At 40.3% G+C, this 19,286-nt stretch overlaps 1 protein-coding gene across 1 annotated transcript in view; it reads left to right on the plus strand.

Annotated features, from left to right (window-relative positions):
* Positions 1-19,286, plus strand: part of mdn1 (midasin AAA ATPase 1) — a 170,985-nt gene that overhangs the window by 80,045 nt on the left and 71,654 nt on the right. Inside the window, exons 50-58 of the mRNA XM_044169618.1 lie at positions 67-180; positions 791-920; positions 2,119-2,225; positions 2,422-2,555; positions 4,546-4,712; positions 6,263-6,383; positions 6,607-6,820; positions 18,563-18,803; positions 18,890-19,013. Coding sequence (XP_044025553.1) covers positions 67-180; positions 791-920; positions 2,119-2,225; positions 2,422-2,555; positions 4,546-4,712; positions 6,263-6,383; positions 6,607-6,820; positions 18,563-18,803; positions 18,890-19,013 — 1,352 coding nt within the window. The remainder of the gene's footprint in view (positions 1-66; positions 181-790; positions 921-2,118; positions 2,226-2,421; positions 2,556-4,545; positions 4,713-6,262; positions 6,384-6,606; positions 6,821-18,562; positions 18,804-18,889; positions 19,014-19,286) is intronic.

Here is a 19,286-nt window from a genome sequence, read left to right on the forward strand (position 1 = left end):
GTCAGGATTGTCCAGCACTACCCAGTACTTTGGATCCTAAAACAGTGTGATTGTTGACTCTTCCAGATCCAGCTCTGGTCCAGGTGGAGGCAGGAAACAGGGCTCTGAAGGCTGTGTTTGGTAGCAAACTTGCTTCGAAGGGCAAGTCACTAGCAGAGTTGCTCCAGCCTCACAGCATAGGTAAACTCTTTGGTTGTCTTGTTCTTATGTTAAAAGAGACTACACCTGTGATCCCTAACCAGAATATTAAAAGCACTACCTAAAAATATAAATAAATATGTATAACATAAAAGTCTATAATTTAAGATTAAAATTAGAATTCAAAAGTTAATAGTCATGAAGGTAAAGCATTGTTCATAACAATGGTAGTTTAAAGTATACTCAATGCAAGTCAAGGTATTTAGTGAATTAGTTTTGTTGTGTTTCCACAAAATATCAAAATATTATAATATGGGATTGAACAATACGCTTTTTTCTTGTTGTGATTCAAGACACAATACAGAGTTCATGACTTAATCATGATAGAACAAAAAGAAGTTAAATGGTGGTGTAGATGATCATGTTGATTGTGTTAGCCATCATGTAGGGCATTTTCATCACACCACAATCAACCAAAGATAATCATGATCAAAACCATGATTTTTATCACATTTCATTTTAAAGCTGATTAAGATTTGGGAGCAGCACATTCTCTGCCTTTCTATCTTTCTATCTTTCTACATTTGACTTGTATTGCAACCTGTTACTGCCATTTTCAAGGAATATTAACCACTGTCTGTTATATTGCCAGATGAATACAGGATTCTGGTGGACATGCGATGGAATAAGCAATACCTGGATATTTTAGCTAACAAATGCAACTTTGAGGATGAGGAACGATACATGGAGTTTCTGGAGGCATTGAACGCAGTTGCAAACAGGTACAGTAGGACCAGTGCCAGTCAACTTTATCCTGCTTGCCATGTGCAATTATGTCTTTGGTATGTTGCCCATACTCTGCTCAAGGAAAAAGACTGCAGTATAACAAATGAACGCATGTACATTTGCAAGTGGAAGGCTGACAAATCAAGTGCAAAACACAATGCAATATTAAGAATTAGAAATGTGATACATAGTGTCATTCTAAAGTATCTAAAAATAAATCATCTTGACTTTGAGTTCTTGAATGATTGGAAATAAAAAAAACTATTTGTTCTTTTCCATGCAAAGTAATCTTATATTAAATGTATGAATTCAATTCAATTAAATTTTATTTATATAGCGCCAATTCATAACAGAAGTTATCTCATTGTGCTTTTCCTATAGAGCAGGTCTAGACCGTACTCCTTAAATATTAATTACAGAGACCCAACAAATCCCGCCATGAGCAAGCATTTGGCGACAGTGGCAAGGAAAAACTTCCTTTAAGAGGGCAGAAACCTTGGACAGAACCAGACTCAATGGTGGCCATCCACTGCTGCTGTGTTAGGTTTTGAGAGAGAGAGAGGTTTTGGGGGTCTTTGCACAATGCAAAGACCACGTAGAATATATATATATATCTATAGATATATATATATAGATATAGATATATAGATATAATATATATATAGATATAGAGATATAGAGATATAGATATATAGATATAGATATATATATAGATATAGAGATATAGAGATATAGATATATATATATAGATAGATATATATATAGATATAGATATAGATATATATATAGATATAGATATATAGATAGATATAGATATATAGATAGATATAGATATATAGATATATAGATATAGATATATAGAGATATAGATATAGATATATAGATATATATATATATCTATATCTAGATAGATAGATAGATATAGATATATATATATATATATATATATATATATATATATATATATATATATATATATATATATATATATATAGAATAGTAATTGTAGTGTTAATATTAGTAAATTAGTAATAATAGGAATGACAGCTATAGGAAGAATAATGTCAGCATCAATGTCAGCATCAGTAACACAGCCAATAACAACAACTGTAATAGCAGTTGTCGAGCAAACCATAAGTAAAAGATAAAGAATGTAAAAGGTGAGTGTGAGTGATTTGTTTGTGTGTGTGTTAGGATTGTTCTGATGATGGACAGAGAGGAGAGGTCTGTCATCTGCACCTGTGCTATCAACATGTCTGCACAGAACTGTGCCCTGAAAATAGCCACAGCCTTCAGCAAAGGTATGCACTGCACACTTTGGGTAATTATGAACTGATAGAAGCAATACCACACTTCTCGATACTGGACACCCATCTGTATAACTGAGTTACACTTACAGTTAAAAAAAAATCAAAACGTCTACCCACTGAGCTACACAGCATGAAGCATGGTGTGTAACTCAGAGTTAGTGTAGCATGTATTTTCCTCCTCTCACAGGGACTGTGGATATTGGTCACCTGCCCCACCCAGTGCTGATGCACCTGCGGACCTTTTTTGACCTTTGGGACTCATTCATCCTGCAGGCTGTGCAGAGCGGACAGCCCTACATCTCAGACCACATCATGTTTGAGGTCAGAAGTCAATCACTTTATCACTATACGTCCACCATTTTCTTTTCCTGGGTTGTCTAAACTACAAATGCTACTCTTTCTATTGCTGCTATTACCACTGGAGCTATTAATGCTACAACTGCTGCTACTGCTACTACAACTGCTACTATTAGTGCTATTACTACTGTACTATCACTGCTACTAGTGCTGCTACTACTATTATTACTGCTATGCTACTAGGTAATTCAAAAAAACCCATAATGATTGAAGTCACTGGCAAAACCTCTGATGTCCTCTCTACTAAACCACATATTCTCTACTCTAGCAAGCTAGCTATTAAGTTCATTCTATAGCTTCGTTCTGAACCATTATTTCAATGAATTGAACTGAATCAGAAATGCTTTTTTCTTGCTTATTAAAATATGTCATCTTGAGCAATATTTCACAAACATTAACTAATGGCTCACTGCTGCCAATTCAAAAGATAAGTGCTTCTGCTAGAAACTTTGAACTTATCTGGTGGAAAACTAGACTTTAAAATTTTGTAAATGCAACGACTGAAATTGTTCGGTTTGGAGGGCGTACCAAACTGCGACTCCTGAACAAAACAGTTGGTTGTGAATACATGTAACATTACCATTACTCTCCTATTAATGTTATAATGTATAGGCAGAATAGGCAAAGATGCTCACACATTAGCTTCCATTAAACTGACATGGTATGAAAGTAGCTATGTGATTAGCTAGCTAGCTAGCTGATGTAGCAAACGAGTATGATAAGCATGAGTGACATGACGGTTGTCACAGGAGAGTAAAATATGGGGACGTTGATTATTTACTTTCCAGCATTGTATCTCACCAACTAGGTAACTACGTAGCATGAAGTCAACACTCAACAGACTCAAACCACCACTGCACCGTTGTCTGCTGAGCTGCAAATGAATGTTATTGACTGTAATGACAAACTGTAGCTGGCTAGCTACCTCACTAACATAGCAAACAGATGTGATGAGCATGAGTGACATGACGGTCAGGGACAGGGGTATATTAGTTGAAAAGGGAAAATGATGGGGTCATTGTTTATTAACTTTCCAGCAATGTATTTCACAAACTAGTTAGTCGCTTGACTCCGCATCATGTCTGCTCAGTTTTGATGCATACTCTGCCACATGTGCTGCAGACAGTGCTGAAAGTATTGTAAACAATGGAGTCAGAGCGCCCTCTGCTGGACAAACTGTGATGACACCATTTCTAGATAACTCAAAGCGTCAAGTCTTTTTCTGCTTTATGTTCTGTAAAAAAAAAAACGTCGGCGCATATTGGACATCATATACGGCGATACCGATATATCGGTAAAAGGTGATAAATCGGTCAGGCTCTATTAAATTCAATTAAATTTTAATTATATAGCCCCAATTCATAACAGAAGTTATCTCATTGCACTTTTCCTATAGAGCAGGTCTAGACCGTACCGTGAGCAAGCATTTGGCGACAGTGGCAAGGAAAAACTTCCTTTAAGAGGCAGAAACCTTGGACAGAACCAGACTCAATGGTGGGCGGCCATCCGCCGCTGCCGTCTAGCTGCTACTATTCCTACTGTTACTTTTGCTGCCAGTACTACTTTACTACTACCAGTACTACTGCTACTACCACTGCTGCTGCTATGGGTACTTCTACCACTACTAGCAATACCAGTAATACCTATACCTCTACTACTGCTTCTTCAAATACTACCTATACTATACCACCTCCTCTACTTCTACTCCTACAGTATTAAAACCATTTCAACTGCTTGTATCTTTTAGCTAGGTAATAGAACAGGTCAGTCATAACAGGTAGAGCAGAATGAAATAAGATAACGCAAAACCCCACGACCTGGGTAAAATTACGAAGGAAATACAAGTCCTCAGAGGTTCAACAGGGTTTGTATAAAATTCAAACTTTGCCTTGCTATGGTCTCCTCACTCATGGCACTTTACCTGTCGTGTGTGTGTGTGTGTGTGTGTGTGTAGATCCTGCAGCTGCTGCAATGGCTTGACCGTTTTTGGGATGTCTGCAACACACTGCCGGCTGACTCTCAGGGCATCTCTGTGCTGTCTCTGCACTGGCAGTGGGTGCAGAAACACCTCATCCTCCGACTGCCCCAGCTGCTGCTGGGAGACACCGACACCACATTTGAGTAAACACTTTTTTTTCTCCACAATACATTACATAACATTTTCATTGAAGTTAGTCAATTTGTAATAATTTTATTTGCATTTGCTCTAATATTGCAAATAATTGTGGAATTTTATTTTTCAATGTCTACTGTTAATATACAATGGTGTTTGCTCCCTTCCTGATTTCTTATTTTTTTTTGCATATTTATCACACTTAGATGTTTCAGATCATCAAACAAATTTAAATATTAGTCAAAGATAACACAAGTAAACACAAAATGAAGTTTTTAAATGATGGTTGTGTGTGTGTGTGTGTGTGTGTGATGGTTGTGTGTGCGGAATTTTGGCCCACTCATCTTTGCAGAATTGTTGTAATTCAGCCACATTGGAGGGTTTTCAAGCATGAACTGCCTTTTTAAGGTCATGCCACAGCATCTCAATAGGATTCAGGTCAGGACTTTGACTAGACCACTCCAAAGTCTTCATTTTGTTCTTCTTCAGCCATTCAGAGGTGGACTTACTGGTGTGTTTTGGATCACTGTCCTGCTGCAGAACCCAAGTTCGCTTCAGCTTGAGTTCACAAACAGATGGCCGGATATTCTCTTTCAGGAGTTTTTGGTAGACAGCAGAATTCATGGTTCCATTTATCACAGCAAGTCTTCCAGGTCCTGAAGCAGCAAAACAGCCCCAGACCATCACACTACCACCACCATTTTTTACTGTGGTTTTTATGTTCTTTTTCTGAAATGCGGTGTGACTTTTACGCCAGATGTAATGGGACACACACCTTCCAAAAAGTTCAACTTTTGTCTCGTCAGTCCACAGAATATTTTCCCAAAAGTCTTGGGGATCATCAAGATGTGATCTGGCAAAAATGAGACGAGCCTTAATGGTCATTTTGCTCAGCAGTGGTTTTCGTCTTGGAACTCTGCCATGCAGGCCATTTTTTCCCAGACTTTGGAGTGGCCTAGTGGAGATAAGTTGAGCAAGCTGTTTGCAAATGTTTATTCAACATCTGTTGCATAATAGCTGAACCTTATGTGGATTCAGATGTGAATTTGATACAGCATTCTAGGTAGGCTGACAGACTATGGAGTGGCCAAGTCAAAGTCCTGACCTGAATCCTAATGAGATGCTGTGGCATGACCTTAAAAAGGCAGTTCATGCTCGAAAACCCTCCAATGTGGCTGAATTACAACAATTCTGCAAAGATGAATGGGCCAAAATTCCTCCACAGCACTGTAAAAGACTCATTGCAAGTTATCGCAAACGCTTGATTGCAGTGGTTGCTGCTAAGGGTGGCCCAACCAGTTATTAGGTTTAGGGGGCAATCACTTTTTCACACAGGGCCATGTAGGTTTGGATTTTGTTTTCCCTTAATAATAACGACCTTCATTTAAAAACTGCATTTTGTGTTTACTTGTGTTATCTTTGACTATTATTTAAATTTGTTTGATGATCTGAAACATTTAAATGTGACAAACATGCAAAAAAATAAGAAATCCGGAAGGGGGCAACCACTTTTGCACACCACTGTATTTCCACTTACTAACACTTATGCCTGTGACAGAGGTCACCAGGAGCTGCAAGCAGTCTCTGCAGCCATCCAGACTGTTCTGTCCACCCAGGTGTCTGTAGCCACAGCTCTGAAAGGCATCCAGAAAACCCTAGGGAAACCTCTGCCATTCAAGGTCTGGAGACACTTCATCAGCTCTACTTTACTGTCAGGCCTAGTCTTTGCAGATATTGATCATCACTTGTTCTTTTTATGTTTGCTGTCTTTTCTATGGTCTTTTCTATCTTGTCTAATATGGTTGTCCAACCAACTATAAGAAAGTATTTAAAAGCCAGTAGTGTAGTGTCATTTCTGAGATTATCTGAATCACATGAAGTCACATCCATCTTCGTCTCCAGTTGGACTCAGTGGCTGAGTGCGCGTCTCAGCTCAGGCTCCTGAGTAAAGCCCTGGATGTGAGCGATCTAAGGCTGGATGGCACCACAGGTCTTTGGAGGCAGGAGCTGGTCCGACTACAGGGTGCTGGGCTCGGGCTGGACATCAAAGAGAGTCTGCTAGAAGCCTGGGGCCTCGTTCTGCTGGCAAACAACCAGCTGGATCCACAGAAGTCTGGTGAGCTTGTGTCACAGAAAGACCTTATACCTGTGTGTACCTGCTGTGGTGGCTATGGGGCCATATGGGGCTCATTGCACTCCTATAGAGCAGGTCTAGAGCGTACTACTTATAATATTATTGACCCAACAATTCCCACCATGAGCAAACACTTTGCGACAGTGGGGTGGTAGCGTGGAAAAAATCATTTTAGCATATTTTTATGATTTTGCAACAAAAGTGCCACCTAGTGGCCGATTGGTCCCCTGATGGGGGATGGGAAACTATTGGCCCAAGTTTCGCGTTAATTGGACAGAGCTACATTGAGATATGACATCACTTCATGTTTTGACTGCAACCCACAGGAAGTTTTTGCTTTATAACTTGTGCACTTTTAATCATGAGAATCCATAGATTTCATATGCACAGTTTTGTGCAGATTGGACTCGGAGATCTTCTTCTTTTCCTTTCGGCTGTTCCCTTTCAGGGGTCGCCACAGCGAGTCATGTGCCTCCATCTAACCCTGTCCTCTGCATCCTCTTCACTCACACCAATTAACTTCATGTCCTCTCACACTACATCCATAAATCTCCTCTTTGGTCTTCCTCTAGACCTCCTGCCTGGCAGCTCCAACCTCAGCATCCTTCTACCAATATATTCACAGTCTCTCCTCTGAACATGTCCGAACCACCTCAGTCTGGCCTCTCTGACTTTATCTCCGAAACATCTAACATGAGCTGTCCCTCTGATGTACTCATTCCTGATCCTGTCCATCCTCGTCACTCCCAAAGAGAACCTCAACATCTTAAGCTCTGCTGCCTCCAGCTCTGCCTCTTGTCTTTTCTTCAGTGCCACTGTCTCTAAGCTGTACAACATCGCTGGTCTCACTACCGTCTTGAACACCTTTCCTTTCATTCTTGCTGATACTCTTTTATCACACAACACACCTGACACTTTTCTCCAACCGTTCCAACCTGCTTGCACTCGCCTCTTCACCTCTTTTCCACAGTCTCCATTGCTCTGAACTGTTGACCCTAAGTACTTAAAGTCCTGCACCTTCTTCACCTCTGCTCCCTGTAACCTCACCGTTCCACCTGGGTCCCTCTCATTGACACACATGTATTCTGTCTTATTGCAGCTAAGCTTCATTCCTTTGTTTTCCAGAGCAGACCTCCATCTTTCTAAATTTTCGTCCACCTGCGCCCTGCTCTCACTACAAATCACAATGTCATCCGCAAACATCATAGTCCATGGAGATTCCTGTCTAACCTCATCTGTCAGCCTGTCCATCACCAGAGCACACAAAAAGGGGCTCAGAGCTCTCGGCACCCTGTCATACGCTTTCTCTAAATCTACGAAGACACAATGCAACTCCCTATGACCTTCTCTGTACTTCTCAATCAGCATCCTCAAAGCAAATACTGCATCTGTTGTACTCTTTCTAGGCATGAAACCATATTGCTGCTCACAAATGCTCACCTCTGCCCTTAGCCTAGCTTCCACTACCCTTTCCCACAACTTCATTGTATGGCTCATCAGCTTTATTCCTCTGTAGTTGCCACAGCTCTGCACATCTCCCTTGTTCTTAAAAATTGGCACCAGTACACTTCTCCTCCATTCCTCGGGCATCCTCTCACTCTCCAAGATCTTGTTAAACAAACTAGTCAGAAACTCTACTGTCACCTCTCCTAGACACTTCCATACCTCCACAGGTATGTCATCAGGACCAACTGCCTTTCCACTCTTCATCCTCTTCAACGTCCTCCTCACTTCACTCTTGCTAATCTTTGATACGTCCTGCTCCACACCAGTCACCTCTTCTACTCTTCGTTCCCTTTCATTTTCCTCATTCATCAACTCTTCAAAGTACTCCGTCCATCTTCCCATCACACTCCTGGCACTGGTCAATACATTTCCATCCTTATCTTTAATCACCCTAACCTGCTGCACATCCTTCCCATCTCTATCTCTTTGTCTGGCCAACCTGTACAAATCCACCTCTCCCTCTTTAGTGTCCAACCTAGCATACAAGTCCTCATATGCTCTTTGTTTGGCCTTTGCCACCTCTACCTTCACCTTACGCTGCATCTCCCTGTACTCCTGTCTACTCTCTTCAGTCCTCTCAGTGTCTCACTTCTTCTTAGCTAACCTCTTTCTCTGTATACACTCCTGCACTTCCTCGTTCCACCACCAAGTCTCCTTGTCCACTTTCCTCTTTCCAGATGACACACCGAGTACCCTCCTACCTGTCTCCCTGATCACATTAGCTGTAGTGGTCCAGTCATCTGGGAGCACTTCCTGACCACCCAGAGTCAGTCTCCTCCCTGAAAACTACACGACATTCTTCCTTTTTCAACTTCCACCACTTCGTCCTCTGCTCTGCCTTTGTCCTCTTCATCTTCCTCACCACCAGAGTCATTTTACACACTACCATCCTATGTTGTCTGGCTACACTCTCCCCTACTACTACTTTACAGTCACTGGTCTCTTTCAGATTACAATGTCTACACAAGATGTAGTCCACCTGAGTGCTTCTTCCACTCTTATATGTCACCCTATGTTCCTGCCTCTTCTGGAAGAAAGTGTTCACTACAGCCATTTCCATCCTCTTTGCAAAGTCTACCACCATCTGTCCTTCTGCGTTCCTGTCCTGAAGACCAAACCTGCCCATCACATTCTCATCACCTCTGTTCCCTTCACCTACATGCCCACTGAAATCTGCACCAATCACCACTCTCTCACCTCTGGGGATGCTCTGCATCACTTCATCTAACTCACTCCAGAATTTCTCCTTCTCTTCTAACTCACATCTTATCTGTGGGGCATAACCACTCACAACATTGAACATCACCCCTTCAATTTCCAGCTTCAGACTCATCAACCTGTCTGATACTCTTTCACCTCTAGAACATTCCTCACAAACTCCTCTTTCAGGATAACTCCTACTCTGTTTCTCTTCCTATCTGGCCCATGGTAGAACAACTTGAACCCTGCTCCTAAGCTTCTAGCCTTGCTACCTTTCCACCTGGTCTCCTGGACACACAGTATGTCCACCTTCCTTCTCTGCATCATGTCAATCAACTCTCTAGCCTTCCCTGTCATAGTCCCAACATTCAAAGTCCCTACTGTCAGTCCTACATTCTTAGCTTTCCTCTTCTCTCTCTGCCTACGAACACACCTTCCTCCTCTCCTTCTTCGTCTTTGACCAACAGTAGTCCAATTTCCACCGGTACCCTGTAGGTCAACAGCACCGGTGGCGGTCGTTGTTAACCCGGGCCCCGACCGATCTGGTATGGAAGTCATTTTCACGATTCGCATTTTTAATTTGGCATGTGTTTTATGTCGGATGCCCTTCCTGACACAACCCTCTGCATTTATCCAGACTTGGGACTGGCACAAGAAGACACTGACTTGTGCCCCCTTGTGGTTGCATTAGATTGGACTCAGAGATATAGATATTAATTGATGTTTTTCATTTTTTGAAAAATATATTGACAGACTTGTGAATTGACCATAGGTTGCAGTGAGGCAAACTTGTGTCACACATCAGTGGAAGTGCTGAAAAAATTTCAGCTCTGTAGGACTGTTTTTTTGTTTTTTGTTTTTTGGTGACTTATTTGAAATTTGTAATGTGAAATGTCTAAAAATTTACATTTGTTTTAATAAGCTACGCCCACTTTAATCAATCATTACAAAATTTTAGGCATCAACTGAGTCATGCGCAAACCGAATTTCGTAGGAATACATGCAACCATTTACGAGACTTTTTGCATTTGTAGTGCCACCTTGTGGCCACTCGGCGCAACATTTCGCACCAAGCCACAATGGGGCATGTGAAAGTGCTGGCCCAAGTTTCGTGTTAATTGGACAATCGACAGTCTATACCTCCCCTGTGAATTTCACTTGCATAACTCTTACGGCGTAGGCTGCAGTACCACCTCAGACACCAAAAATGACACATGTCAACCAGCAGGTGGTGCTATAATCGAGGTAAACGCGTTTTGGCCAGTAGCTCCCACATAGTACGTTGCACATTCGAAAACTTTACATGCATGCGTTCCCTGAATTGAGCTGCATTTTGTGATCTAGGCCACGCCTATTTCCGCCTATAATTGTTTTCTGCAAAATGAAATATGCAAAACCTACTTTTTCAAACTCCTCCTAGGCTGTGAGTCCAATCTGCATGAACTTTTGCACGTGGAATCTATGGTCCCTCATGTTCAAACGTTTTTAAAAGAATTTTGATACTCCAAAAAATGTGTTAGGGTATTTATAAAGGAACAACTTCCTGTAAGTTGAAGTAAAACAGGAAATTAAGTAATTTCTCCACAGATTTATCTGATTAACACGAAACTTGGGCCAATACTTTCCCGTGCCCCATTGAGGCTCAGTGCAAAATCTGGTGCCAGTTGGCCACTAGGTGGCGCTACAAATGTGAAAAGTTTATATCTCGTAATTGGCTGCATGGATTTGTACGAAATTCAGTATGCACGATCTAGGGTCATGACTCAGTTGATGCCTAAAATTTGGTAATGATTGATTAAAAAATGGGTGTGGCTTATTACAACAAATGTAAATTTCTACACGTTTCACATGCCAAACTTCAAAAATTCATCCGTATGTCCTACACAGCTGATATATTTTCAGCACATCCACTGACAAAAGTTTGCCTCACTGCAACCTATGTATGGTCAATTAAGAAGTCTGTCACTCTATTTTTTTCAAAATATGAAAAAATGTATATCTATATCTCCACAAAGGTCTGTGCGATCTGCACAAAACTTTGCACATAGAATCCCATAGGATATTCCAAATAACACGGAACTTGGGCCAGTACTTTCCCATGCCTAACCAGGCTTAGTGCAAAATTTGGCACCAATCGGCCACTAGGTGGCACTTTTGTTGCAAAATCACGACATATGCGAAATCTACTTTTTTGAACTAATCTTAGATTGCATGTCCAATCTGCATAAATTGTTGCAAAAAAAAAAATAGAATGAGTAATCTAAGGCATGGAACAAGCAGCAGGATCAGGTGAATGATGAGGTGAATGCAGGGGATTTTGCATGATGGATCTATAAAGTAAATGACACTAGAGCTGGATGGACATTTCTATTTTTTTGGTCTGCTACACTCCTAAGACTGAAGGCTTGTCTCTTGCGGTGCTGTAACTCCCTATGACAGAAATGGTTCCTCAAGTTTGTAACTTGTTAAGTCATACACATGAAAAAGCTCATTTAAAGTAGTACAGATTTTCCACCTTCAGTGATGATTGTTGCAGGCCCTAGTTAGCAAGTAAGAAACCCATAGAAATACATTCATGGTAGCTGTAGTATGTGGAAATTATTTGCACATTTACAATTTTAGCATCAATGTGATCAATTACTGTCCCAATTTCTGTTGTTGGTGTGGTTACAGTTTCACTGTAACCTTGCTGTTGCATGAGGCTTTCTGTGAATTTTGAAAGTTGAATAAATGGCTAACTACAATAGTCAGGTTTTCTTTCAATAGGCTAATTTTGTATGATGGCAGTCTAGGCATGGGACGATATGAAACTTTCATGTCACGATTATTCTGGCGAAAATAATTGCAATTCACACTATTATCCCGATAATAATTAAAATATGCTTAAAACTCTTAAAATGGCACTAAAACATACTGGAATCACCTTACATTACCTTACACTTATCATTACCTTACATTTTGTTAAACAAATATTTTTATTGCATCACAGATAGGACAAATCTTTAGTGAGCACCCTTTTTAGTGTCAAACAATCTTAAATAAGGTAAGCATTTGGTAATTTTTTTAAAATGACACCACTGCTTTGTCTAAAGTTAAGCCTTGCACTTTATGTATTGTGCAAGCCCAGGGTAGACGTAATGGAAATTGACGTCTAACTCCACCACTGCTCGTCACTTTGTAAGAAATCTCAAAATCCAGTGGGCAGATTATTGCCACTCTAAGGCCAAAATGTCAATTTAGACACTTAATCTCATAAGGGCTCAATATATTCAGTTTTTATGCTTCCCCCAAAATCCAGGAATTTGTCAGAAAATTGGAGAAGAAAATTGGATTTTTAAAAATGCCATATGTGGTGCAGAAACTTACCATTTATCACTAGAAAATGCTGTTTCTACTAAAAATGCATGTGGATGCTGATAGCTGAAATTAATCGCAAAGCATTGCTGAAAATGCAGAAATCTGAAATGAATTTGCCTGAAAAATCTGAAAGCTCAAATGTATTGCACTGCTCAAAAACCTGGAAGCTGAAATGTAAACTGGTAGAATTGAAAGTTGAATCGAAGCATAAAAGTCCTTAAAGAGCATAACATTTTAACATTTGTATTTCTGTAGCTGAAAGTATGCAGAAGTGGTAGTCGACCAAAAAACGTATAGAAGAATACATTTCCAAACATTTCTGAAAATGCAGAAATGTGAAATGAATTGCCAGAATTGGAAGCTTAATTGCATTACCTCAAAAAGCTAAGAGCTGAAATACATTGCTAAAAAATCTGGAAGCTAAACTGTAATATTGACAATGGTTTTAACTATATATATATATATAGGAAGGAAGACGGTGTAGTCCCTCATTCATCCAGGAGTGTTCCATCGTAGAAAATGTTCAAGACGTTTCGGCTCATTCTCAAATGCGAATGACTTCCGGATGGGAGCCGAAACGTCTTGATTTTGAAAACATTGTCCAGATGACTACGACTGAAACCTTTTCTACGATAGGAAGGAACCATATGTATGAAGTAGTAATCTCTGTCTTTCCTGTCCATATCTCGAGATCCGATCGACTTCACACTTGGCAGGTGTATTGCTGAGGGCCTGAGGGAGTGCATTGTTGAATTTGGTGCAATGTAAACACAGGACATGTTTAATTTTAATAAACAAGTGATCAGAGATGCTCTCTGTGCAGCAGCGGGGCTTCAGGTCTCTGCTACATGCAGCTGGAGATCAGAGCTATAGCCTACAGCAAGTCAGAGAAAAGAAAATAGTCGGCTCTGTTTCTGAATGCGGAGTATGCTGTCCAGGAGTAACCAGATGTCACACTGCAGTGGCCAATCCGTTGATCAGACCGTTCAGACTACCCCACAGTCAGCCTGTAATATCACTGAAACCGGGCACTATCCAGGCAGAGACCAAACTATGATACTCTTCCAATTGTGTCATCGCTTGGTTTATTTTGTGTACCCAGCTTCGATGTCTGCGTCTGGCTTGCAGTCTATGCTGAAAAATAGCGATATCAAGAAGCTTTCTTTGGTTTGTGTTCATTTGTTTGAGAGAGAGACACCGAGGTGGTTGAGCGACCTAGAGAATGAATGTGGAGAGGGAGCGCTGCTAGGGAGAAAGCTGGTGAATAGGAATAAGAGAAATAAAACGTTATTTTCTTCTTGATTGTTTCACAGCGGTTACGTTCTAAAGCAAATAAACAGGCCCACATCCCCACCACTGCAACGCGTGATTTGGGCTGAATAACCTCTTCTTAAGGAAAGAGCAGGGTGTTGAAGCGGTGACTGTCCTCCGCTGTTGGAGTGGAGCATTTCTCACAATCTGGAAATGAATTTGGAGAGTGGATATTCTTACTCAAGATAAAATATGATGACTTGGAAATTGCATAGGGTCTAACTGAAAATGGTTACATATGCAATATAGTCAAATAACGAAGTCCTTGCATGAGTTGTTTGCACCAAAAACATTGTTTGTACTGGATAATAATAAAACCATAAGCATGAGCACAGCCTACAATCCGAGCTGTATGGGGGTCAGAGAAAACGTTTTTTTTCTGGTGTGTAGTAAACAGCGAAAACACAGCTTTTAGGCTACTTCCCATGGGCAGTTCAAAACCAGTATGTCTCATATAAGCACAAATCTTTTGAGCAAATATACTCACTCAAATGATCCAAACTGAAGGCACTGAAAATAAACTGAGAGCTCAATACAATCGATCCACTTTATTTTCAGATGCATCATTTTTCAAAAGCTCTCTGTTATGTATTTTATTTTGGTAAATGGTAAATGGACTGTACTTGTATAGCGCCTTTCTAGTCTTCTGACCACTCAAAGCACTTCACACACTACATATCACATTCACCCCATTCACACACTGATGGCAGAACTGCTCATCAGTACAAAGAAACTAATTAATCATTCACACACCGTGGACGACCCGCTCTACCATTAAGCCACAGCCGCCCAGAATTTTTAAATGCAGTCCTCATTACAGTTGAAATGACAAAAGATTCACTATTACAGTAGGCCTACTTAACATCTGTGTTAAGTTATTTTTTCATACGTTGAAGCGGCAATACTGGTGGCCAAGCAGTCGGCCTGTTCCATACAGGCACGTTTTGAACTGCACTAGTATTTTGAAAATCCAGCCTCCACCAGAGTGCCCATTGTGAACTCCTGTTACCTGGTTGGGGCTCCGTGTATGTGTGGTTGTCAGTACAAATGCCCACAAAGATAGAAAAACCAGTTTGTGTGTGTCTGTGCATGTGTGTGAATTGTGAATTAAACCTGAAACAGTAGAGGGTTCAGTGTTTGCCATTAATTACCTATACTGTGGCAGCCCACCACAGTTTCATAATGAACCGAAAATATTTTACACCTTTCATAATAAAATATAAGATCTCTAAAGTTGTGTTTTCCGCTGTTGCCACAGCAAAGCATCTCTCCCGCCCCCGCCACAGTTAGTCATTCTGTGGGAAACACTGAGGTTTGAATCTATTAACAGTTAAAAAAGGAGGGAGAGAGAGGTTCCAACTTCCAAAAATAGCTTAAAAGCAATCTACCAATCAGAAAGAGAGGCACAAACGGGTGGGGGTTTAAGCAGCTAATGAAATCATATCAAAATAATGTATCCTGGGCCTGAAAATGTTCATTGAACAGAACTGGTGATAACACACAGAGAACCCTGCCGAGGTACCACTCAAAGAAGACATCAAAGATCAAAAACTATAGGATGTTTTGCTGAACAGTTTTCACTATGAGCATTAGAAGACTTTGCTGAAGATGTAGACATGTGGATAAAGTTAAAAATGACTGAGAAATCAGTCACATCTCAGAAACGTCCCCACATTTGTGTTTTTGCTCAAGAGTGACAGAGAGAAAATATTATTATAATATTATTATTATAATTAATGAGACAGTTGAAGAGCTCTCAAGGTGCTTTGAGGCAGACATTTCAAAAACTGTACGTCCTACTGCTTAAATAGTTACATGGTGTGAAAGAGGACAAATCTGTTTACGTTTTAATGTATACATTATGTATGAGAAGTGAAAGTTGTGGAAGTTACAAGGGTTGAAGTCAGAACATTAGGAACAGCAGAAGAGGATCACTGGGTGACGTCACAGGTCAAATGACACACTCTAAGGAGCGCAATCATAAGGCTCTTCTCATTTCTCTATTTTGTGCTTCCTCGTCTCCTCGTCTCCTCCTTCCTCCTGCCTAAGACCCGGAAATCGATCTCTCAATCGATATACATATATATATATATATATAATATAAAAATATATATATAATATAAAAATATATATATATATAAAATATAAAAATATACTATATGTCACTTTATTTATATAGTACTTGTCAAAGTATGACATCTGTACATTCTCGTCAAATTATGCCATGTTGTGAAGTGAGTTAAAAGTAAATATATAAGTTGTCAAGAACACAGTTGTGATGATCATCTAACAGAGATCATAGAATATAGCGGTAGGCTATAACTATAGGGATATAACAAAACAATGGACAGATGATGCAGCTGTGCCACACGTCATATTTAATTGACGTCACTTTAAATATCTGCTCCGAAGCAAGGATATATCATTTAGTTAAATGCTATAAAAGGGGGGTTTCACTTTCGCGTCATAATTGACAGCTGAGCCCTGGTCGCTGTTGAGTCGGTCGGGTGTATGGGCGAGACTTCGATACCGCAGCTCCAACCCCGATCACTACTGCACAGCCTCTGGCTCCAAAAGACGTCACCAGCGCAAGATGGCCCAGCTGTATCCGGGATATTTTGGCTTCACTTTCGTACAGTGGGTGGTACATAGTCAATGAGTGCAGTCAATGAGTGTCATACACCCCATTATAAACTCAGAAAAGGACTGAAAGATAGCATAAAACTGATAATTCAAAAACTGTAAAAAAATTTCAAAAAGCTGAATACAAGTTTAATAGTTCAAAGTCTTGTGACCTTTTTAAGTATAAAAGGTAGAAAAAAGCTGAATACAAGCACACATGTCTTTTAAAGAGCTGAATATTTTGAATGGTTTCTGTAGCTGAAAGTATGCAGAAGTACTAGTCAACGGAAAAACGTACGGAAGACGGAATAAGTCAACAATAGTGTGAATTTAGTCTGAGACTTCACTTTCCATGATTGGAAAAATTTTCTTCTCTTTCTTAGCTGTGCTCTTCACTAGATCAGTTTAAACAAAAACATGGGGGCCTCATGCAAGAACGTTTTGATATTCTTGTCCTAAACTCTCTTAGGTTTGCTCTAAGATTCAGCAATTTAACAGCAGCTGAAAATCTTTTATCTGCTGACTTCCAGTGGTTTAACCTTTCACGCAGCTGCAGTGTACAGGTGTACTCCAGGGTATGTCAGTATACCGTGACCTCACTGTTTGGTGTGGTTACAGGTACAATAGAGCACACTTCTGACGACACCCATCAGTGATGCTGGCTAAGTTACTCTTTAATTGCACAAACTTGACATTTTTTAGCTTGATGAATGCCACCTGCTCATGAGTAGGTGTTCCTCTCCATTTGTCTGCAAGTTTCATTCATAAAAATGACAAGAGTAAAAAAAGACCTTCACACTGCAGAGCTTTAAGTCCTTAGTAAATTTTGCAGTATCTATATTTCTTTTAGGGGACCTGGGGGAAAAATGAGAAAATATTATTACAGCTGTCAGCTGCCGGATGATGTTCACATGGACCTGAGTAAAGACACTGGGGCAGCTGTAGAGTGTGAGCATTTTTCTAATAATTACTGTATAATAAGCTGTCATGCCAAAATACTCATGGCAATAAAAAAAGTTGTTGAATCTCTCTAAAGCAATGATGTACATCACTGGTACAGTAAACAGTATAAAAATGTTCTATTAATTTTTATTTGAACTTGAATATTTGAACTCCAAATTAATTCAGACTAAGTTAATTTACGTTTTTGTACTTATAGTTAAGTCAAACAAGCATCTTCTCCTCGGCAGAAAGGCAGACTATCTGTACATGACTTATACGACAGGTTGGGTTCACTTGTGAGTTTTGTTCATACCTATGATTAAATTTTGAGTACGAAAAAACTGGTGAATACTATGAGTTCTTAAATGCCATGTAAGAACAAATCTGTTTTTACAAGTGGTAATGAGGCCCATTCCCGCTTTTTTTCTGTGACAGTTGGTAAAAACAGACAATATCTATCAGCCCATAGCCAAGAAATATTCCTATGATGCTCCCATCAGGATAAACCCTCTTGGTTGTAATGACTTCATATGCCCACGCCACCCTCAGACAAACTTTACATCTTTAGCCCCACAGCTGTTCAGGCTCTAAGAATATTTACATCATCATTATATTGTTTGTCCTGGTCCTGTCCAGCACATTGGCACTGTGGCGTGTAATGAACATTGCAATCTGTATGGGACACTTATGGGCCATTGAACGTTTTGTCTTGGTTCACCTTTGAAAAAAATCCAGTGTGCTATTAAAAGGTCAATATGTGAATGTCATACTATATTCTCCCATCAGGAGTGTTGGCAAGGTTGGTGTCAAGTGTGGAGCAGCAGCAGCATCAGATGACCTCCAGAGGACTCTTGGAGGTCTGCTCCTTGTCTGAAGGTGAGGAGCCAGGAGACGGCGTCCAACTGGCCAGAGCGGAGCTGCAACAGCTCAGCCGTAGGGCTCAGCTCTGGCCTCTGATGGAGGAACTGGCTGTACTCAACCAGCTGCGACTTAGCACTGACCTGCTGCACCTGGCTCTTTCTCCTGGGTAAAACTTTATTTCCTCCTCAACCATACAAAATTATTAATGGGGACTGACAGTTGGACTGTTTAGTGAACTCTAGTGATTTTCAGTGACCAGGAGGCTGAGGACAGCTTACGTCGAGAACTCTCCAGACATCTGCGCTACTGTCTCCAGTCCACACCGATGAACGTCAGTCAGCTCCAGCCACTGTGGTTCCTGCTAAGCAGTGACAGGGTCAGTAGAATAAGGTTTCAGCAACAATATAAGTCCCCCTCCACTCAAAAATGTGTTTTGCTTATTATTATTACTTCAGCTGGATGTTTGACCTTCATTGTGCAGAATGATGTATGCACTGAGTTTGTGGTCCAGTATGCCACTTACACAAGTGTGATATGAAAACTTGAAGCCACCAGGTCACAGACACTGAGAATGAAGTTTTAAGTGAAGTTGGAGACATCTTGTGTCCAGCAGTTAAATTTGGAAATGAACAATATTTGGATATTCATA

Source organism: Siniperca chuatsi, linkage group LG16 (genome assembly GCF_020085105.1).
Source record: "Siniperca chuatsi isolate FFG_IHB_CAS linkage group LG16, ASM2008510v1, whole genome shotgun sequence".
Classification (NCBI taxonomy): Eukaryota; Metazoa; Chordata; class Actinopteri; order Centrarchiformes; family Sinipercidae; genus Siniperca; species Siniperca chuatsi.